The sequence below is a fragment of the Poecilia reticulata genome, linkage group LG16 (assembly GCF_000633615.1).
Source record: "Poecilia reticulata strain Guanapo linkage group LG16, Guppy_female_1.0+MT, whole genome shotgun sequence".
In the NCBI taxonomy this organism is placed as follows: Eukaryota; Metazoa; Chordata; class Actinopteri; order Cyprinodontiformes; family Poeciliidae; genus Poecilia; species Poecilia reticulata.
In genome coordinates, this window is record NC_024346.1 from 13,987,437 (window position 1) to 14,005,951 (window position 18,515).

The following is an 18,515-nucleotide window of genomic DNA, read 5'->3' on the forward strand; positions in this document are numbered from 1 at the left end:
AGTGCACATGTGGGACATGTTATTACCCAACAGGGTAATAACAGACGCTAGATTATTCCTCACTTAATCCTACTGTTCCCACTAAAATATTACATTTAAATAAATTTCACCTGGAAGAATGAAAACCYTGTTACTTTTTTCCGCCAAATAAGTGACAAGTYTGTTTTTAATCAGATACAACAGCTCCCTCTGGTGGATATGTCCTGTTAGTGCCGCATCTCTTTGTGTTTTTCACACATTGGATGTCAAGTCACTTCAACACTGACGTYTGCGGAAGTGAGAAAAGGTTGTCTTCAAAATTGTACTGTAGCGCTTTAAAATATTTSGTTGTGGCATATTATTTTTTTCCAGTTAACTGAAAAAACCGCAACGTGCTAATTCAAACAGTTCTTTGTGTTAATTTTTATAAGGTTTATATTTGTATTTAGGTAAATATGTTTCATTACAGAATTTATTTTGAAAAATAATACAACCAAAAGGCTTCAGKTCATGTCAATTGACGAAAAAGGAACACAAAAAGCGAATTGTAAAATCCAAAGCAGCAAAGTGAGGAAAAGAATTAAAGTCTGTCTTTGTTCGTCTTAATTTATTCTGTGACTTTACTTCACAGTCAGATCTGCCTCAGAGACGCACAACTTCCGGCAGGTGCGCGTTCTCCTGTCAGTTTTGATGTCTTTCTTTTTCGTTTTTGTTTCTGAAGATCCACCCCCAAACTCTCGCTACGAAGGGTTTCGTTTGCTAATAAATAGTCATGATGGTTGACGTATAATTAAGAATACCAACAAGGTCTGTGTGTGAGCAGGGGTTTGTGTTTCCGCGGAACTTAACAGCCGCTTGTCAGCTGCTGCAAAACGTCTGGCATCTTACCAAAAACCGGGAGCGTCTCTTTTACTGTCCGAGTCGAGTTGGCTGCAAACTGTTGCGTTTATTTCTGCACAGTGACGCCTCAATAAACTCTGCAGCTGAAACCCTACGGGGGATATCGGTAAGTGATCACTTTTATGGTCGCRCAACTTCTTTTGTCTGCTACTGAAAACTGTCGTTTGCATTCACCTTTTAGTTTCGACAAGGTCTCGGTATGTTGTCAAATGCAAATGACCGAAGCTTGTTGTAAATGTGCTTAAGGTTGAAAGCGTAGCTGGAGTTGACATTTTCAACACTAACACGGTGAGGTTGGGAAGTGTGAGTTTCCACTTCATGAGTTCCCAAAACACGTTACTTTAAAAAGCACAGAGGAGGATTTAAAAAAAACCCTCTACTTTTCGTTTCTGACTTGATGACATCAYAAGAGGTAAATAATGATCAGCTGCATTTGTGTACACTCTGGCGGGCTATGTATTTTTCTAATAAATCTCTCTGTCTTTGTWCTCGTGATAAATTATTGTCGTAAATAATGCTGACGAACGCTTACACAGTAAAAGTTTTACTGCGGATTTCCAGTGAGCTATTTTTTAGAAGGAATTTCTCTCAATATGTATGAGTAAGCAGCTGGAAAAACATTGAAATATAAATGTATGTACTTAAAACTCTTATGCCTAACGTGATGTCATCCTAGGTATGTGCTCACACAACTTGTTTTTTGGAGGACAGATTTTATCTCAAATAAATGTTTTACAACAAACCTTTGACATGGAGTTGACAGACTSCATGTCTGGCTAAATTTATATTGAATTATAAAACTGTGTTCATGCGTGAGTGACTAACAGGAATTGGGTTTTTTTWAAATTGCGTCACATTGACATTGCACCACTGAGTCTGAGTCTTAGAYATAGGCTGGATTATTAGCTGGATTTCCCAAAGGAATATTTTTTAAATAGTTCTGCTCTGCTGCAAAGAGAGAGAGAGAGAGACTGGAGAGTATAAATGTTTGCTTTTGAGGTGCTGAGAAGCTGCATCACTTCTGAATTCTCTCCTGTTTCTGTGTCTCATAAGCTTACAATGGTCATTTTGGATGGACTGTTTAACCAGACTCAACCCTCCGACTACGACTATGACAATGACTACGACTACGAATATGAAGATGAGGATGCCCGTAAGGCAGTGTGGATCCCGATTCTGTTCTCCGTATTGGTGATTGTTGGGTTGCTGGGGAATGGACTTCTCCTGGCAGTCCTGGCTAAGAAGAGGCGACCCTGGAGAACATCGGACAGCTTTATTCTCCAGCTAGGTGTGGTGGACATCCTGCTSCTGGTGACCCTGCCCTTCTATGCTGTCCATGCCACTCAAAGCTGTGGATTTTGCTCACAGACTGTCCTCATGGTCTTTGGAGCTTTTTTTAAGGTAGGTTTTGTGTTGAGATCTGACAGTGAAAGTGAAAGAGATTTCTGCTCTGTGGAAATAATTTGGCTGCAACAGCTGTCTATTTCCTGTTTATAAAAAAAAAAAATCTCTAATGAGACACTGCTCTGGGAACACAAACTTTYCTTATATAACATCTGAGCTTTCCAGGTTTTGTCTGGGAGATGTAAGTGAAGGAAATTAATTATATTCAATGGGTTTCTTGATGTAGTGCCAAAACTCTGCATAGGACCAAGTCCAAGTTAGAAATATAACCCCTAACTATAACAATATTACTACATAACTATAACACGCTAACAATTTTGGCATTGTTGCAGAAGTGATGGTAAGATGCCCTAAATACCTTTTTAACAGGATTTAAAGAATATGTCCTTGCCAAAGATGCTACAAAGATCCTTGAAGTATGTCAGACATATTATCCAAACCAATCTAGTCAAACTGTGACTGACTGGATAAAATAGTCCATTTCCTGAGGCCGTGGGAATATTTTTAGTGACTTCCATAAGAGGCTTTCTTCTGACTTTGTTTTTCTTTTTCTAGATCAACCTATATGTTGGGGCCTTTCTTCTGGTTTGCATCTGTCTGGATAACTACCTGTCCTCCATACATGCCAGCTTGTATAGAAGCCACAGAGCCACGTTGGCCACCCTGGCCTCTCTGCTGGTGTGGCTCGTTTCTATCACCCTTACCGTCCTGGATGGGATTTTTCTTGTCAACACTGAATCAATGCCAGGAAAAGCCCTCTCTGCTCACTCTAACCCCAAAACTAAAGTTGACTGGCAGCTAATCTCACGTGCGCTCCACCTTGGAGTCGGCTTCTTGCTCCCTGCACTTGTCCAAATCGTGTTCTGTTCCCACATCATTATACGACGCAGATCCAATCACCAGATCAGGATAAGRCCTGTTCTGCTCATCCTGTCTCTGGTGGGAGCTTTCCTACTCTGCTGGATCCCCTACAACATCACTCTCTTCATAGACATCATCTGCTACACAACGAAAGACTTGTGCAGAAACGTGTTTGTAGATCATACTAATTCTTTAAAAACAGCTGTGAAAGTCACCTCTGTTGTAAGCTGCGTCAGTGCCTGCCTCAGGCCTCCTTTATATTTTTTGTTTTGTGGAAACTTCCGGAAAGCAGTATTTAGCGTCATTAAATGTGCTAAGGCTGAAGGCAAGAGCTCACTGTGGGAGCTGGGCGTGGAGGCGCCACATGACCAGCGTCSCTCACAGGAAGAGATGAAACAGATGACGAGTGCAGAACAACAAGTAAAGCAAGCAATGATCAACAAAAATACCCCAGAGTGACTCRGACGTCACCTGAAGGACGTCCTGCTCAGAAAGGGGAAGTTTTAAAGTCAAAAGACTGGAATGTGGAAAGTTGATGTATATAAAGAATAAAAGGGAAAAGACCCAAATTGTGTAATGTGAAAGTTTCCAAGCCTCATCATGGTCACATAAATATTTCACATTCTTGCTGCACAATCTAAGCTTATCATTTTTACTTAAAAAGTATTGAGMTATTTWTATACATWATATTGCTATGGTTGTGTTTCATATTAATGGAATATATGTTATTTTACATGTACCAAGTACGCAGAAGTGTCATATTACACGTTTTAACTAATGACACTTGCAATCAGAAATATTCAACCTCTTCATCTCAAGTCACTGTAATAATGTGGATGAAGAAAACTGACAAATGTCAAAATGTCTTTTAATATACAAGTTATTTTGACTTAACTTCAAAGTTCAAATGGAAATTGTGTTTGATTACGCTTCTCTGTGCTGCTACTGCCTTGTTTAGGTTTTAGACATTGTCATTCCAGTTTYAATCTTTTGTCAAAGGCCACTCAAGCATGGGAATTTTTTCTAAATCATCTGTGATTGAATCAGAGTCRTACTTCTGGTCAATAGCTTGCTGGAGAGTCCAATGATCAGAAGGTTAGATTTTTCAACAGAGAGCAACGTGTTCCTCTTTTGAATGGCCTGCATGGTGTTTGTTAATATCCAMTAGGCCAGACACATGATCAAGATTGCAATTTCTGTTTCTGATAAACGGAACGCACTCACCTCCATGCTTGACCGTTCGTCATCAGTCTTCAATGCCAGACATACACCTGATCCAGGTGTCCAAACAGGTCCAGTTTGGCTTCATTAGTAGACTGAATCATCTCCCAGAACTTCGTAGTCTTGTTCAGATTCCTTCATGTGCTTTTGATGTATGGTCAATCCAAGTGTGTGTCTTGAAATTGTGCAATGGTGTCTTTGTATATCCAGTCYAAGTCTTTATTTGCCTTGTACCAGGCTTCACCAGGTAAACCTGCAGGTGTCTTTCAGTCACATTGGGGTTTGTCTTAGRTGTCYTGAGTTAGCTGCTGATGGTTATTGATKACGTTTTGGCCACCCTACCACAGCTAAGTAGGTTTGCAGCTGTCCCATCCTTACAATGCTCCTAATGGTGTATTTTTTGGATGTTACGTTTTTAGGAGAAATTTTATCCCTAACTTACTTTGGGTATTGGCTTTTTATTTTATTTTAATCTTTCCCATAATTGCAAATCACATTGAATTTGCATCACAGATAAGGTAAATGAGGGATGAATAAAGAGTTTCCAAAGGAATGATAATGTTTTATCTCCACTTAAGACCACAAAAATGTTCAGATGTTCAGTCAAATTTAAAAACGGTAGGCATGGGTTGAATACTTGGCATGACTATCCTAGCTAACAGGAAAGTACTTAATCAAGCTTATTTGTGGTTATTTTTTGTATCATTCAACTCATAAAATAGCAATTGAAACAAAATGTTGTTCTTTGCAGAGAAGTTACRTTTAAGAAGCTTTAAAATCTTTGGATTTTGAATACTTCTGATTGCAATATATGTCAAAACTAGAGCCAGATGCTATAAGCTCTTTGTCTTATCAGTGTTATTTCCTTATCAAGTGTACTATGTTACATTTTATCCCCGTGGAGATGAAAAGCTTCAGCAACTGTATTCAGAAGCTATGCGGTTACACCCAATAAACTGTTTCACTTTCCGTTTTACGCTCTGGTTTCTCTTTTCTGATCTTAARCAACACATCCTTTCCAGGATTGTGCAGGGCTCTGTGTTAAAGAGATCAGTGATAGTGAGGAATTTATTTTTGCCATCAAATTTTGTATGTGTTTTTGTTTGTCTGGATTAGTTCCATTTGTCTAAGAAGAGATGACACCAWTGTCATCTGTCAGGTGACGGAAACCCCAGCCGAGATGCCAGCRTTTCCAGCTGTGTGGTTGTTTTATAGTGGAGCTTTGTGCATGGTGAAAAGCACTATGGAGTGCTTTGTGTTTGAGGCCTTGGTCTGTTAGGTGGGTGGGAAACCAGAGACTTTGGAGGAGAAAAAAGTCTGTCTGCAGAGGATCAAAGTAAACCTCCTGAAAAACAAAAATCGTTWTAAACCCCTAATCCAGTTTGCAAGTTATAACTTGCAAAAARTGTCTATTATCAACCCCTCACATTGACTACAAATGTAAACTGAGGTGAATGTTCTGGAAACTTRCTGTACATTCATGAGGGAAGCAGTTAGATTTCAGTTCTGCTTCCTGTTTGAGGTGGCTATGAAAGTTTGCTTACAGTTCATGTCCTATGATATGAGCTCATTACGGAAAATGCTTGGCTACAAGATCAGACACTTCAGATGTGAGTGACATTTCTTTTCAGTCTTTAGGACTGAGTTGCTATTTCCTGCCGGAGCTAAGACTGTTAAGAATATGTAAAGGAAGATGAAGAGCATAAAACCATGTAAAAATATGACATTGCTGATTACTGACTGCTAGTTTAATGGTGTTTCTTGCCAGCCTCTTAGATATGATAAGCCCTAGTCTGTTATTTTGAGAGGGCTTTTCCTCACCCTCAAGAAAATCCTCATTAAATTCCACAAATTTAAACCTACTATACATAAAAACTTGTCAAATCCATTAACTGTCCTCATCAATAATTACAAAACTGTTAATGTATCTTGAACTTTTCAGATTTTGTCTTGCTGCATCCACAAGCTTTATTATTGTGRCTTAATGTTGTAGACAGACACAAATCAACACAAAACTAAAATCTGAAAAAGCATGCATTTCTGTTCACTCATGTTGTTCAAAGTTTAATTTTGCTCTTATTTTGGCATCTTTGTCCACATGTCGACTATGTCCACTAAATAGCTTGTGGGAAAGTGCAAGTGAGATGTCTGATGACTTTCTGCACGTCTCCTTATGTTCTTCTATAAAGGCTAGATTTATGGAGTGCATGACTAAAGGTCGTCATGGTGACAGATTCTGCTTTGGGCCTCTTGGCTCCTTCTTTGGTTAATCTCATCTTGCTTCGTCTGTCAGTTTAAGTAGACAACCATGTTGTTGCTTGATTTGTGAAATGCTCTTCGGGTTACACAGCTCTCAGTGAGATGTTTTATGATCTAWCCTTACTTCAAGCCTTCTCTTGACCTTTCAGGTATYATTGTGATGTTGTTTATTTCAGTATTGATCGCTTGCAATGTTTGACGCCTTCACAGAATAGAAAAATATGGATTAATAGTGAGGATAAATTACATTCAGGTGGGTTCTACTTGTTCTTTGCTTTTAATTCAGTGGTATCAGATTAAAAGGGGTTGAATAAAAATGCATTCCATACTTTGCAGATTTACATTTGAAAATAAAATCTTGAAAATCATGTTTCCGTTCTGCTGTGAGATAACGCTGCCAGTTTAATTAATCAACCTCGCAAAGAAAGTACAACGACAAACCAAAGCTTACTATAAGAAGCCTCATCAGGAAACCTACAGGTTTGCTGAATTAAGACGAGAGTAAAATAAGAGCTACATCTATTTCAGTATTCTCTGGTTTAAAAATGGAGTGACTGGAAACTATACAGTCAGGTCAAGGGTGGGTTCTGATTATAATGCCTGTATAAGGTATCTGTTGCTCTGTTCAGGTCTGTGCACATTCGTCACTGTTTCGCTTTCATTGTCTCCAAGTGCTGAAGGTCTTCATGCATAAAGAAAATGACATAAAGACACAATGACTAAGCTGCTTTTGCATCTCTAGCTTTTGTCAGAGTCAGATGTGCTTTCGGCCTTCGTCAAAAGGTCAGATGATTGACTTGAACAATCAGTTTGCAATTAAGGTAAACCTGGTTGGATTACTTGGCATTGCAGAACCAGGGTGACTGAATACAGACGTCTCAAGGGAGGAAGAGCTCACAATGCTCCGCTGTTGGCTCCTGGAGCCACAAACTTACAGTGAGCCAACTCAAATCCCTCCAATCTGCTGGAAGGAAACGTTTGTGTTTAATGTAAATGAAGTGGAAACAGTGGAGACACACTGTTGAAGGTTTTTTTTTAGCATAAGTTAAAGGTTACACATACTGTAGCACACTTTTTTCATCTGTTAGATATAGCTGCTTGTTGCAGATGTACCGATGTGGTTTAGGTTGTGAGTTTGCTTTTACACCTTCTCAGGCTTCCTGTTTGAATGACKTAAATGATTTCCTCAGAACGGCATCAAGGGTTTTCTTCTTTGAAACTAACTCCTTTAAACAACAGAAATTTCTTAATTATTTGCTGATATTTAGACATTGCATGAGGTTATCTTRAAGTTACGTCAGCTGCAATAGCTACTGTGTTGCTGAGCAGCGTATACTTTAGTTGTTATGCATGAACCCAGTGTCATGGAAACATATCAAAGTGCAAAATGTCATAAAGTTGGAAACTGCCAAACCAAATGCTGAACTGGAAAGGTAGAAGCAGGTAGAAGAAMTTTAAAATAGCTTTAATCATAGGAAGGAATATGGCAATTGAATATAACCCAGAATGTATCAAAAGGAAGCACAAAAAAACAATAAGGCCGGATGTGGTAACCCAACAACAGATAGGGCAATGACTAAAGAAACCTTGGCTTCATATTAAACTGAAGGAGCAAAGGAGTAAAGGTAATCTAGGGGTACAGATGAACAAATTAGAACCAGAAGGAGCAAAGTGAAAGCAGAAAGCAAAAGTAACACCAACGTGGCAAGAGTACCGTYTGAGACTRCAGACATTAAGGAGGACCAATGATTTTGTGAAAACACGTCAGATATCAAAACCATCACAGACTCTTAASTCAGAAAAAATRCTGATCTTCCACAATCAAAAGGATTCAAAAACAGTCGACTCTTGCTAAATGCACATAAAATGTTTCTGTTCCTAATGCACATTCACTCTTGCATTTGTGGTTTGATGCAGAAGCTTGACAGAGTTAAAAGCTGAATGCCTGCAGGAAGCTGTGTTGACTTGTTGCCAGTAGCGCAGCCTGGAATTTGCGGGGAGTTGGCCTGCGGTCAGGAGAAACAGACACACGACTAAAACTTGCTTAACAGCCACAGTATCACCACACTGAGTACTGAACTATTCTGAACTGTTCTGAAAAAAATTAACAATTTCTCCATTGTACAAAGTTAAATCCAGCTTTATTTTGTTTTATCTGACAGAGTTTACTACATCAAAGGCCAATTTGAGCCTTTGGAAGATGATTCGTATTTAATTTTGGAATAAAATTAGTGAAATTAAACTGTTGTGCATTTTCATTTTTATTTTATGTCACATGTAGCTACAGTAGAGCTTGTTCTATTTTCATTTTGTACAGGAAATTTCTTACACCTGTTTTTGTAAAAGCAATGAGCATGGCAGAAGTTTACCACTTCTTATTTTAAACTTTTCAGTACAAATACAAAAAAAAAACCTTCCCTTGAATTTGCTGAAATAAAATCCACAAATTGTGATCTGAATTAAAAGATAAAATCAGRAAATAGTTTGGGAATGGACTTTAGATTCAGTTACGTAAAATATTGTTTTCAGAGGAAGTGGTTTTGAATTCAAAACTATTGAGGTAGATAAAAGGCCATAATTAATGTAGTACTTTAAATCTCCTTATCTTTGGATCARCTTCCTTCAAATGCTTTGATTTGAATTTGTTAGGTTTTAATCAGAACAACCAATGGCTATCATTAATCTGGAGTAACCAAGCTCCAGAATGCCACTGTTTGATGGCCTTTAGTTGTCCATGATTTCCTCTACTTTATGTAAAAACATTGATTACTTTCTCAGCTTCCCTTTAATTAATGTTGCTGACTTTTAATGTTTCATTCAAATAATATGAATGATGCAGACATCCTCTAAAACAGTGTCTCACAACCCTGGTCCACAATGCAGACTACATATCCATCCATCCATTTTCTTGCACCCTTGTCCCTCAGTGGGGTCGGGAGGGGTGCTGGTGCCAATCTCCAGCTAACGCTCCGGGCGAGAGGCGGGGTCACCCTGGACAGGTTGCCAGTCTGTCGCAGGGCAACACAGAGACACACAACCTTGCACACACACATTCACACCTAGGAGCAATTTGGAGAGGCTAATTAACCTGACAGTCATGTTTTTGGACTGTGGGAGGAAACCGGAGTACCCGGAGAAAACCCACGCATGCATAGGGAGAACATGCAAACTCCATGCAGAAAGACCAGGCMGGAAATCGAACCCAGAACCTTCTTGCTGCAAGGCAACAGSTCTACCAACTGCGCCACTGTGCAGCCCGCAGACTACATATTTTARATCTTTTCCTAAACCTGATTTCAGTAGCTGATTATCAGCCTATATCTGAATCAGGTGTGTTAAAGCAGAGAAACATCTAAAACATGCAGGGCAGTGTGCCTTGAGGACCAGGATTGGGAAACACTGCTCTAAAAGACTGAAAAAGTGTTTGAGGGGATTCCTTAAAATGTGCAAATTCTCCCAGTTCCTTTGGSATCAACATTCAACATTGCTWACAGGCGAGTGCTGAACTTTGACTGGTTAAAATATACCATACACTTTTATGAGACTAACATGAGCATAACCTCTAGGTACTTATTTGACCCTCACTAGTTTTAGACCTCTGCTTGTCTTTTCTCATGTCTGAAGTAGAAATCAAGTGTTAATTATTCTGGGATAATCGGAACTGATCAGTATCTGGCATTGCTCAACTTATTAAATAACTTTCTTGACTGGTGTGGATCCAGAAATCCTTTATGCTTCTTCCAGTGGATGTGAATGGGCTGAACTGCCACCCTATCAGTAAGAGGAACATGTGACTGCATTGTGAACATTACTGAATCATTGTTGTGACTGTGTTGAACCGATGTGCACTGATAAACTGAGAACATGTCAGAGAATTGCACCATTAGTTGTCTTTTTATATACTGTTATAAACATAAAATCCACTAGATAATGAAAGTAAAAACTGGATTGGTTATTCAAGCAAAATCAAATAACAGTATATGAGCTTGTGTTTCCATTACAGTTTATGAGGCCAATCTAAAACATGAAATATTAACTCATCAAACTGTAGTTAACAGATGCCATAGTTCACAAACCTGRACACCAGAAGTTAGATTTAGTCTAAAGCGAGATTAAACAGAAGAATGAGAGACGAGAACTCTTGTGGTCGTACCAGACCAGAAATAAAGACACRTCTCTGGTGGGTTGGACATCAAACCCTGAYCACAAGGGAGCAGTGCTGCTGCGTCACACYAGATCTTATGAGCAGGAATGCAATGACTGTAACTATAATAATAATAAAAACGGYAACATTTTCAGTTTCGTCTTTGTCTTATTTTGTTTATCTTGAAGCAAGCAAAGAGTGAGAGAGAAAAACCGTACTGTTCAAGTTGAGGCAAGTACATTTTAACAGATCAAGTCTGTGCTTTCTATTCTTTACACAGCTCTGCTAGCAAGTTACCGAAACATTTCTTGTCAAAGCTCAATGAGGCTGAAATCTCGGCTAAAAGTAAGGAGAGCAACAAACATTTTTAAAATCACAGAAACTGAATATTGTAAAACTTCCCCCAAAGACAACCAAACAGAAGACGTGAAACCTTGGCTATATAAATATATTTTTTTAGGCTAAATATAATTTCCATATAATAATCTTGTCCTTATATAAACTGTACTTACAGGAAGTTTGGAAAAATCACATACAGTAAAATATTCCTGTTTGAACTTGTCTGACGAAAGTTGTTTATTGATTTTGTTCCTGAAATGTTAAGTCCCTGGAGTAAAGTTGGTGACAGCAATACTCGAATAGTACAGAAAGTTTTGAGAGTTTCTCTTTATTTGTACAATTTATCCAAGAAAAGTGGGACTGAAAAGGATACAGAAAGATTCTTGGCACAAGTCCTGTACCRGGTCACAATAAATTACCGAGGCCTCAAATAACGCTCAAAATATTGAACAAATGGGCTGGCGTAGATATTCTGTCTCTCTGTATGTGATTTAGTTTTTTGGAATTACAGTAAAGACACTGTGCATGTCAAATAATGGCTGAAGTCTTCTTCAAAATTAACATTATGGGAGTTTTGTACATGTCAACAAGTGCAGTGATTATTGAGATGGCAATTGTCATGCAGAGTGATGGTGTAACAAGATTACCTATTCAGACAGTTCCTGGTGTTTTCTGCAGTAGCAAGGCCACAGAAGTGTGTAAAGTGTCGAAATAGTTTTTCACACTGAAAAGCCCTGTAAAATCCTCCTAACTTAACATCACAGCTTAATGTCTTGCGTATATTGAATGAAGCAGGCCCACATAACTTCAAAATATTATTTTTACAGAGATGGTAAAAAAGGCATGCCCTGTTTTTCTGTGTCCAGTTTTGATGAAACTCTGGGACAGGAACAGACACTGCTTCGAGTTCCATACTCTGTCAGACTGAAAGCAACCCCAAAGTCGTCTGCCAGGTCTGCCCACCATGATCTTCATCTGATGAATTAATAGAAACTTCCATCATTCACATCTGTGAGAAAGTTTTTTTCCTGGTGTATAAGAAATCAGTGCTGCCACTTTTATTGCTGTYATCAATTCGGCCCCAAATTGTATTTGGTCGKTCAGGTTTCAGTCATAGACGAAGCAACTTTCACCTGCAAAATAAAACAAACGAAAACTGTCTGTGCCGCTTGSTAGCTGCCACATGGTGGTGCTGTTCGTTCTKTAATGTGCTGTACACTTTGACTGATCCCGTGTTTCTGGGGTGTTTGATTTGTTTGTCCACCTACTGTTAGTTTCCYTCCTGTAGGCCTTTCAGAATCAAGTAATRACCCTTCAACGTTTATGTTTTTAACTGATAGTTTCCTACATTGTCCCYGTTTGAATCTGTCTCTCRTTAAAGTTTTAATCCTGGTWACTTGGTGGGGGTTTTTCCCTCTAAAAACCATTTCCTGTCACCCTATTCTGTAAAGGTTTGGATGAATATCGYTGCCTGTGTGGCGGCTGGGAACAGATGGGGAAGTAAAGGAATTCACAGCACATAGATCCATAAACTTTTTATGTACAAATGAATGTTAAGTGACATTTACAGCAGATTGTGAAGGTGGGTTTTTTTTTTTTTACTACATGTTCTTACTGAAACACAACATAMTGTCACACCACTAAACTACACCGCGCAGGATTTTATTATGTGTGTATTTTATTACACACTTCTTGCAATAAACTTAAAATAATAGCAAATTATTTTGTTAAACAAACTGATYTAATACTAGGAGCAGGGTGGGAAAGAGTGGAGACGTCTGTTCATCTTAAGGCCAAAYAACWCCCACACACTAAGTATGTTCTTAATTAACACACTTAAAAAAATATTGTGAGATTTGGGAATAAACTGGAGAAAACCCACTGAGGCACCAGGGAAACAAGCAAACTGCAACAGAGGAAACTCATAGAAACATTAAACTTTTATAGGCTTTTATTTAATTTTTTGTTCTTATCGAACTGGCAGATCTCAGTTTTTAAAATTTATTTTTACATGTAAGAATGTGTCTGTTAAAATACTTTTTATTGATCAAGGTTTTCATTTATTTAAGCAAACATTTCGTTGATGCATATTTTACTTATTGAGGTCAATTCTGAGWATAAAATTGAACAGCAACAACTGCTTGTCTCTGAAACAAAATTTTGCTAATAATCATTGAATTTGTAATTTAAATAAGGAGCCTCAACCCCAATTTATTTTATCATTAACATTTTCAGAACACAAACCCTTCATTTATAACCTCTCGCCAGCTCTGATCAAAAAATAAAACATTTTAAATTTGCTTGCAGAATTAATGATGAATACAAATCAGAATTGTGTGACTTTCATTTTTCTTCTCTAACATTTTTCTTACATAGCTAAATGACTTTGTAATTGAAGGTAAACACAAAAAATGCCACATTTATGATCGATTAAAAACTGCAGTGATTAGAGACATGTGGACTGAAGGCTGTAGACTGACTGCTYAATAYGGCTTTGAATGGACAATTGAACACTCTCAGTTGGGCTCAAATCATAAAAAGCCTCACAGACATAAAACAATGCTCTCAATAAACTGATATGTTTTCATTTACCTTATGCTAATGTATCAAAACCATCTGTTGTATAATTGAGGTGCTGAAAGAAAGTACAAAAACACTTATTTAGTTAAAATGTAAAAAGAATAAAAGCAAATCACAGCATATTCAATGTTTTCTTTAGTTCACCAGTGTTGATTGGTCACCAGAAAAAGGAAAAGAAGAAGCTATGAGAGTCAGACAAAATAAAAATGTTACTTCATCAATATTGTGTTCCCACTCAGCTCCTCTGGTAATCCAGTAGCTTCTAAGAAAACTGATCTGTCAGTTCGATGTCTTGGTCCACTTGCTGCTGTTGTCGATACTTAGCACCCACAATCAATAACAGAATGGGATTTAGGCAACAGTGGAAGAGACGCACAGCAAAAGTTACAAGCAAAGCTATGTTCAGAGATCTGTTACATTGATAAACACTATTGTTGTACACCCAAAAAGTAATATTGTACGGTGTCCAGCAGAGAAAGAAAACTGCAGCAACAACTACTACAACTATGAAAGCTCTCTGATTTTGAAGGCCTTTGGTGCCACACCGCAGCTGCCACACGACGCAGAAGAAGCAAAAGACCAGGATGATTAAGGGAAGCACAAATCCAAATGTGTAGTACAGCCCTAGTGAAAAGTTATGGATACGGTCATCCATGTCATAAATACATATCTTTTTTTCTTGTGCTATTACTGTATGGAAGATCCAGTCAGGGACAGAGAGGAGGATGGAGAGGATCCACACCACCACACAGCAGGCATGAACCACCCAGGGCTTCTTCTTCATGAAGTCTTTGGTTGAAGGAATGATTGAGAGGAGGTAGCTCACACTGATGCAGACCAGGAGAAAACTCTTACAATATAAATTCATCTGAAAATAAAAAGAAATCAGTCACAGAAAGTAGTTTTCAGTTTTTAGACCGTGTTTCTTACTGTACAGCACTTACCTTGAAAACACTTCCAGAGACCTTGCAGAAGAACGTCCCAAACACCCATCCAGCATCACTGGCAGACGTCACAGCCCAGAAGGGCAGCATGACCGACAGCAGGATGTCTGCCACGGCTTGGTGAAGGATGAAAATGTCTGTTGTGCTCCAGACCTTTCTTTTCTTTATCAGTACGCCCAGCAGCAATCCATTCCCCAGGATTCCCACAACAAATATCAGTGAGTACACAACTGGGAGGAACACATTTACAAAGTTTGAGCTTAGGACACAAGTATTATACTCCTTGAAGTCATCATAAGGATAATCATAATATGGCCATCTGCTTTCTTCTGTTGGATTCATGACCCCTTCCATCATTTACATCTGAAAGAAAGAAGGAGGGTTTTTACTATAGTTTGTTTCAAAATTTATGAAGGATTAAAAAATTTAAAAAGTGAACCTATAATGTATTCGACCCATTCTAAGACTGGGTCGAATACACTGTAAAACATTTGAGCCACTTTTAGTTGTGTCTACTATCTTCCACCCTTTAAGTCAAATAAATTTAGATTTTGAACCTAAATGTGTGAGTAAGTTGTGTTTTTATTAAATTTGTCAAATCTCGAAGAGTTAAATAAACTGGAGTTTTAGGTTAGTACTTAAACATAAAGAAGAAAAATACAGGTGTGGAAACCATTTCCCAGTGTACTTAGCGGCTTGTTTTTGTATGTTGCGCCATGAGTGAGATGGAAGTGTGTTGCATTGATCTCACTCGTGCGTGTTGGATAATGATCTGTTTACATTAAATGTTATTGAGCAGAATTTGTTGTGATATTTAATAAAAATCAGATCAGGTCATGCAATTTGAAACAAGAATTTAAATTGTTTTAGAGTAAAATAAGTAGTTATTTTAACCTGATATAGTGAGTAAAACTAATAGAGAAATGTGTTCTCTTTAACTAGGCGAGAGCAGTTTTTTTTTTTTTGCATATTGTGAAGTAATTATTAAATTACAGTATTAAGTTAAAACTTACAATTTAAGATTAACAAACTTAAAAAAAATTTTTAGGCAACTTGTCTTTTGTTGTTAAACCAACTTTGTGACCTTTAATTTCTTGGTTAAGATCAATAAAATTTTCTTTTTGACTTACGTTTCATTTTTAAGGCATTAGGTAGACTTTTATTTTCAAGTTAAACCACCTTCAAATGTTTTACAGTTTAGTGATTTCACAAGAAATTCAAAAAATTTCTTGTGAAATTTGGCACACATAACCTTTTAGCTTAATTTTATTTGGTTTCACTTCCTGTTTCCTATGTCTGTTAGACATTAAGATGCTTAAAGTTAGACAATAATTATTAAAAGTCTTAAAAATCTTGTGCTGTGTAAAAGGCTCACTGGTTTATTAAGACAAACCAGTGAACCAGTGAGTAAAATTCATATTTTAATATGACTAAGAAACTTGCTGCCATTTGTAAATTCCATTTAAAATTATTTTATAGTTGCATCCTCTTCTATTCTTTACCGCCCTTCCTGATTCTGGTGTTTTTTCCCCCTTGATTAAAATTCACCATTAAATTAAACAGCAATAAGCTATTTTTAACTTAATAACTTCAGTGCATCCATTAGCTCAACCTGATCTAAAAAGTGCGACAGACAACCAACAGATTAAAACATTTTGGAAACATGTTTTCAGTCGTCATTATAATCTGAACTAGCTAAAAGTTGTATTGGACTCTAAGCACAATTTAATTCAGATTGGTGATTTTAACAGTTCGGCTTTGTGCCGAGAAAACGGTCAAACAGACATGAATTCCCCTGCCTGCTTTGTAAAAATATTTTAGAGGAGTTCACATATGAGTTAGACGCTGTAAGTATATGTTAAAAAATAGACTTTTACATTTCTTTTCTTCCCCTTTTCTCTGTAGACTGTACATAGACAAGGACAATGGTTATAAAGTCGGCCTTCTATCACCTGAAGAACATCTCCAGGATTAGAGGACTGATGTCTCAGCACGATCTAGAGCAGGGGTGTCAAACTTCAGTCCTCGAGGGCCGGTGTCCTGCAACTTTTAGAAGTGCCTCTGCTGCACCACACCTGAATAGAATAATTAGGTCATTAGCAAGGCTCTGGAGAACTGAGGAAGTAATTAAGCCATTTGATTCAGGTGTTTTGTACCTGTGGCACATCTAAAAACTGCAGGACAGCGGCCCTTCAGGACTGGAGTTTGACACCCCTGATCTAGAGAAACTCATCCATGTGTTTATCTTTAGCCGCATTGATTACTGCAACAGCGTCTTCACAGGTCTGACTAATAAATCAATCAAACAGCTGCAGCTGATCCAGAACGCTGCTGCTCGTGTTCTCACTAAAACCAGGAAGATAGAGCACATTTTAATTACGAGTTGTCTTAGTTTTTTCCATATTAGTTCTTCTTTTCTATGACAGAGTATTGGGGTACTCTAGTAGATTTTTTGAATTAAAATAATAAATTTATAGTATTACAAGAACAAAGACACAATATTACCAGAAGAAAGTTGTAAAATCACTTGAAAATGTTTGTTTTAACGAGAGGAAAGCTTTGGTAGCATTGTCAAGTTCTGATGCGACCTACTCATTTAGACTGCGATTCTTTATTTGAAACAGAGACAATCTTCACATCTTAAATTATTACTGATAATAATTTACTACTGACTTGTTAGATATGTCCTATTTGTTAAACTGATACCACATTTACATTTTTCAAATTTTTTTGAATAGGAGTTATCATAAAATTACAACTTCATTTTTAGAAAAATTAAAAACAAAAAAACAAAAAAACAACCAAAACAGAAATTACATTAATCTCTTTTCAATAATTACTTACATACCAGCAGGGAGACGATGCAATGAGCTACACAGTTGGCAAGGTCTTAACATTCTCTGAAAAATGAAACTATCTTGCTTATATACACTGTGCAAAGGTGAAAAGTGKGTGGTTWGTAGCCYGCAGAAAGCAACTACAAAGTGTGGTTTCTCAACTTGTGTACAGTACTCGTCTCACAAACAGGAACTTACTTTTGTTCAGTAACACTAAGTTCAGTAACTTATGAACTTACTTTTATGGATACTGTAAATATTACAATGTTTAAGTTTGTCAAGAAAACGCGAGCTCATCCCATTTCCCCATGCTGGAGATTTTAGTTCCACAGTAACAACACTTCATGTACCTTTAAAATGTATCACATAAAGTAACATCTAGACCAGTGTTTCTAAACCCTGGTCCTCAGCGCCCCCCTGTCCTGCATGTTTTAGGTATTTCCCTTCTGCCACACACCTGAATTGTATCTCTGGGTGATTAACAAGCTTCTGCATACTTGATGGTCATGCAATCATTTGAATCAGCTGTTCTGGAATAGAGGCACATCTAAAACATGGGGGCGGTGAGGACCAGGTTTGAGGACGGACGGACGGAAGCAACAAACTAACAAGCAAACAAACAAACGAAGACGGTAGGAGCGATTTGGCGGATTGCATAAACTGTGCATTGACTGTAGCAGCATGGCTTCTACTTCAGGAGGGAATAGTGGTAATGAAATGGAATGGGTAATATCAAGGTCAGCAAGAATGAAAAGAACACTTAGGAAAAGACAAGAAAGGGAAAGAAGTTGGTCGGAAGAAAGCGAAGCCAGAGAAGAAACCAAYAAAAAGACAAAAACTAACGACAGCACGAGTTCAAGAGAAAAAAATAACTGGAATAGAGAAGTGGAATTTAAGGCAATAGTGGAATTTAAGCAAGAAGGAGGATTTATCCACCCAATTAAACTGACTAGAGCAATAGAGAAAGAGATAGGAAAAATTAAAACGGCTAGAATCATGAGTAACAAAAGAGTGCTAATCTATGCTAGCAATGAAACTCAACAACAA

At 37.7% G+C, this 18,515-nt stretch overlaps 2 protein-coding genes across 7 annotated transcripts in view; one reads left to right on the forward strand and one right to left on the reverse strand.

Moving 5' to 3' along the window:
• The first annotated feature begins 519 nt into the window (after positions 1-519).
• LOC103477925 (C-X-C chemokine receptor type 3-like) lies at positions 520-5,341 on the forward strand. Its single transcript, XM_008431296.1, has 3 exons — positions 520-985; positions 1,933-2,280; positions 2,839-5,341. The coding sequence occupies exons 2-3, from the start codon at positions 1,939-1,941 to the stop codon at positions 3,601-3,603; spliced, it is 1,107 nt and encodes a 368-aa protein (XP_008429518.1). The 5' UTR covers positions 520-985; positions 1,933-1,938; the 3' UTR covers positions 3,604-5,341.
• Positions 5,342-13,134: 7,793 nt separating this feature from the next.
• Positions 13,135-18,515, reverse strand: part of LOC103477924 (C-X-C chemokine receptor type 3-like) — a 12,541-nt gene continuing 7,160 nt past the window's right edge. The window contains exons 1-4 of one of the 6 annotated variants that reach the window (XM_008431292.1): positions 17,667-17,742; positions 17,480-17,562; positions 14,632-14,994; positions 13,135-14,555 (exon numbers count right to left, since the gene is read on the reverse strand). In XM_008431292.1, the coding sequence (XP_008429514.1) occupies positions 13,950-14,555; positions 14,632-14,988 (963 nt within the window). In that variant the 5' untranslated portion in view covers positions 14,989-14,994; positions 17,480-17,562; positions 17,667-17,742 and the 3' untranslated portion in view covers positions 13,135-13,949. Of the gene's footprint in view, positions 14,556-14,631; positions 14,995-17,475; positions 17,647-17,666; positions 17,769-17,818; positions 17,904-18,515 lie in introns of those variants that run through there. The other 5 variants (XM_008431293.1, XM_008431295.1, XM_008431291.2 and 2 more) reach the window with 5 other exon arrangements.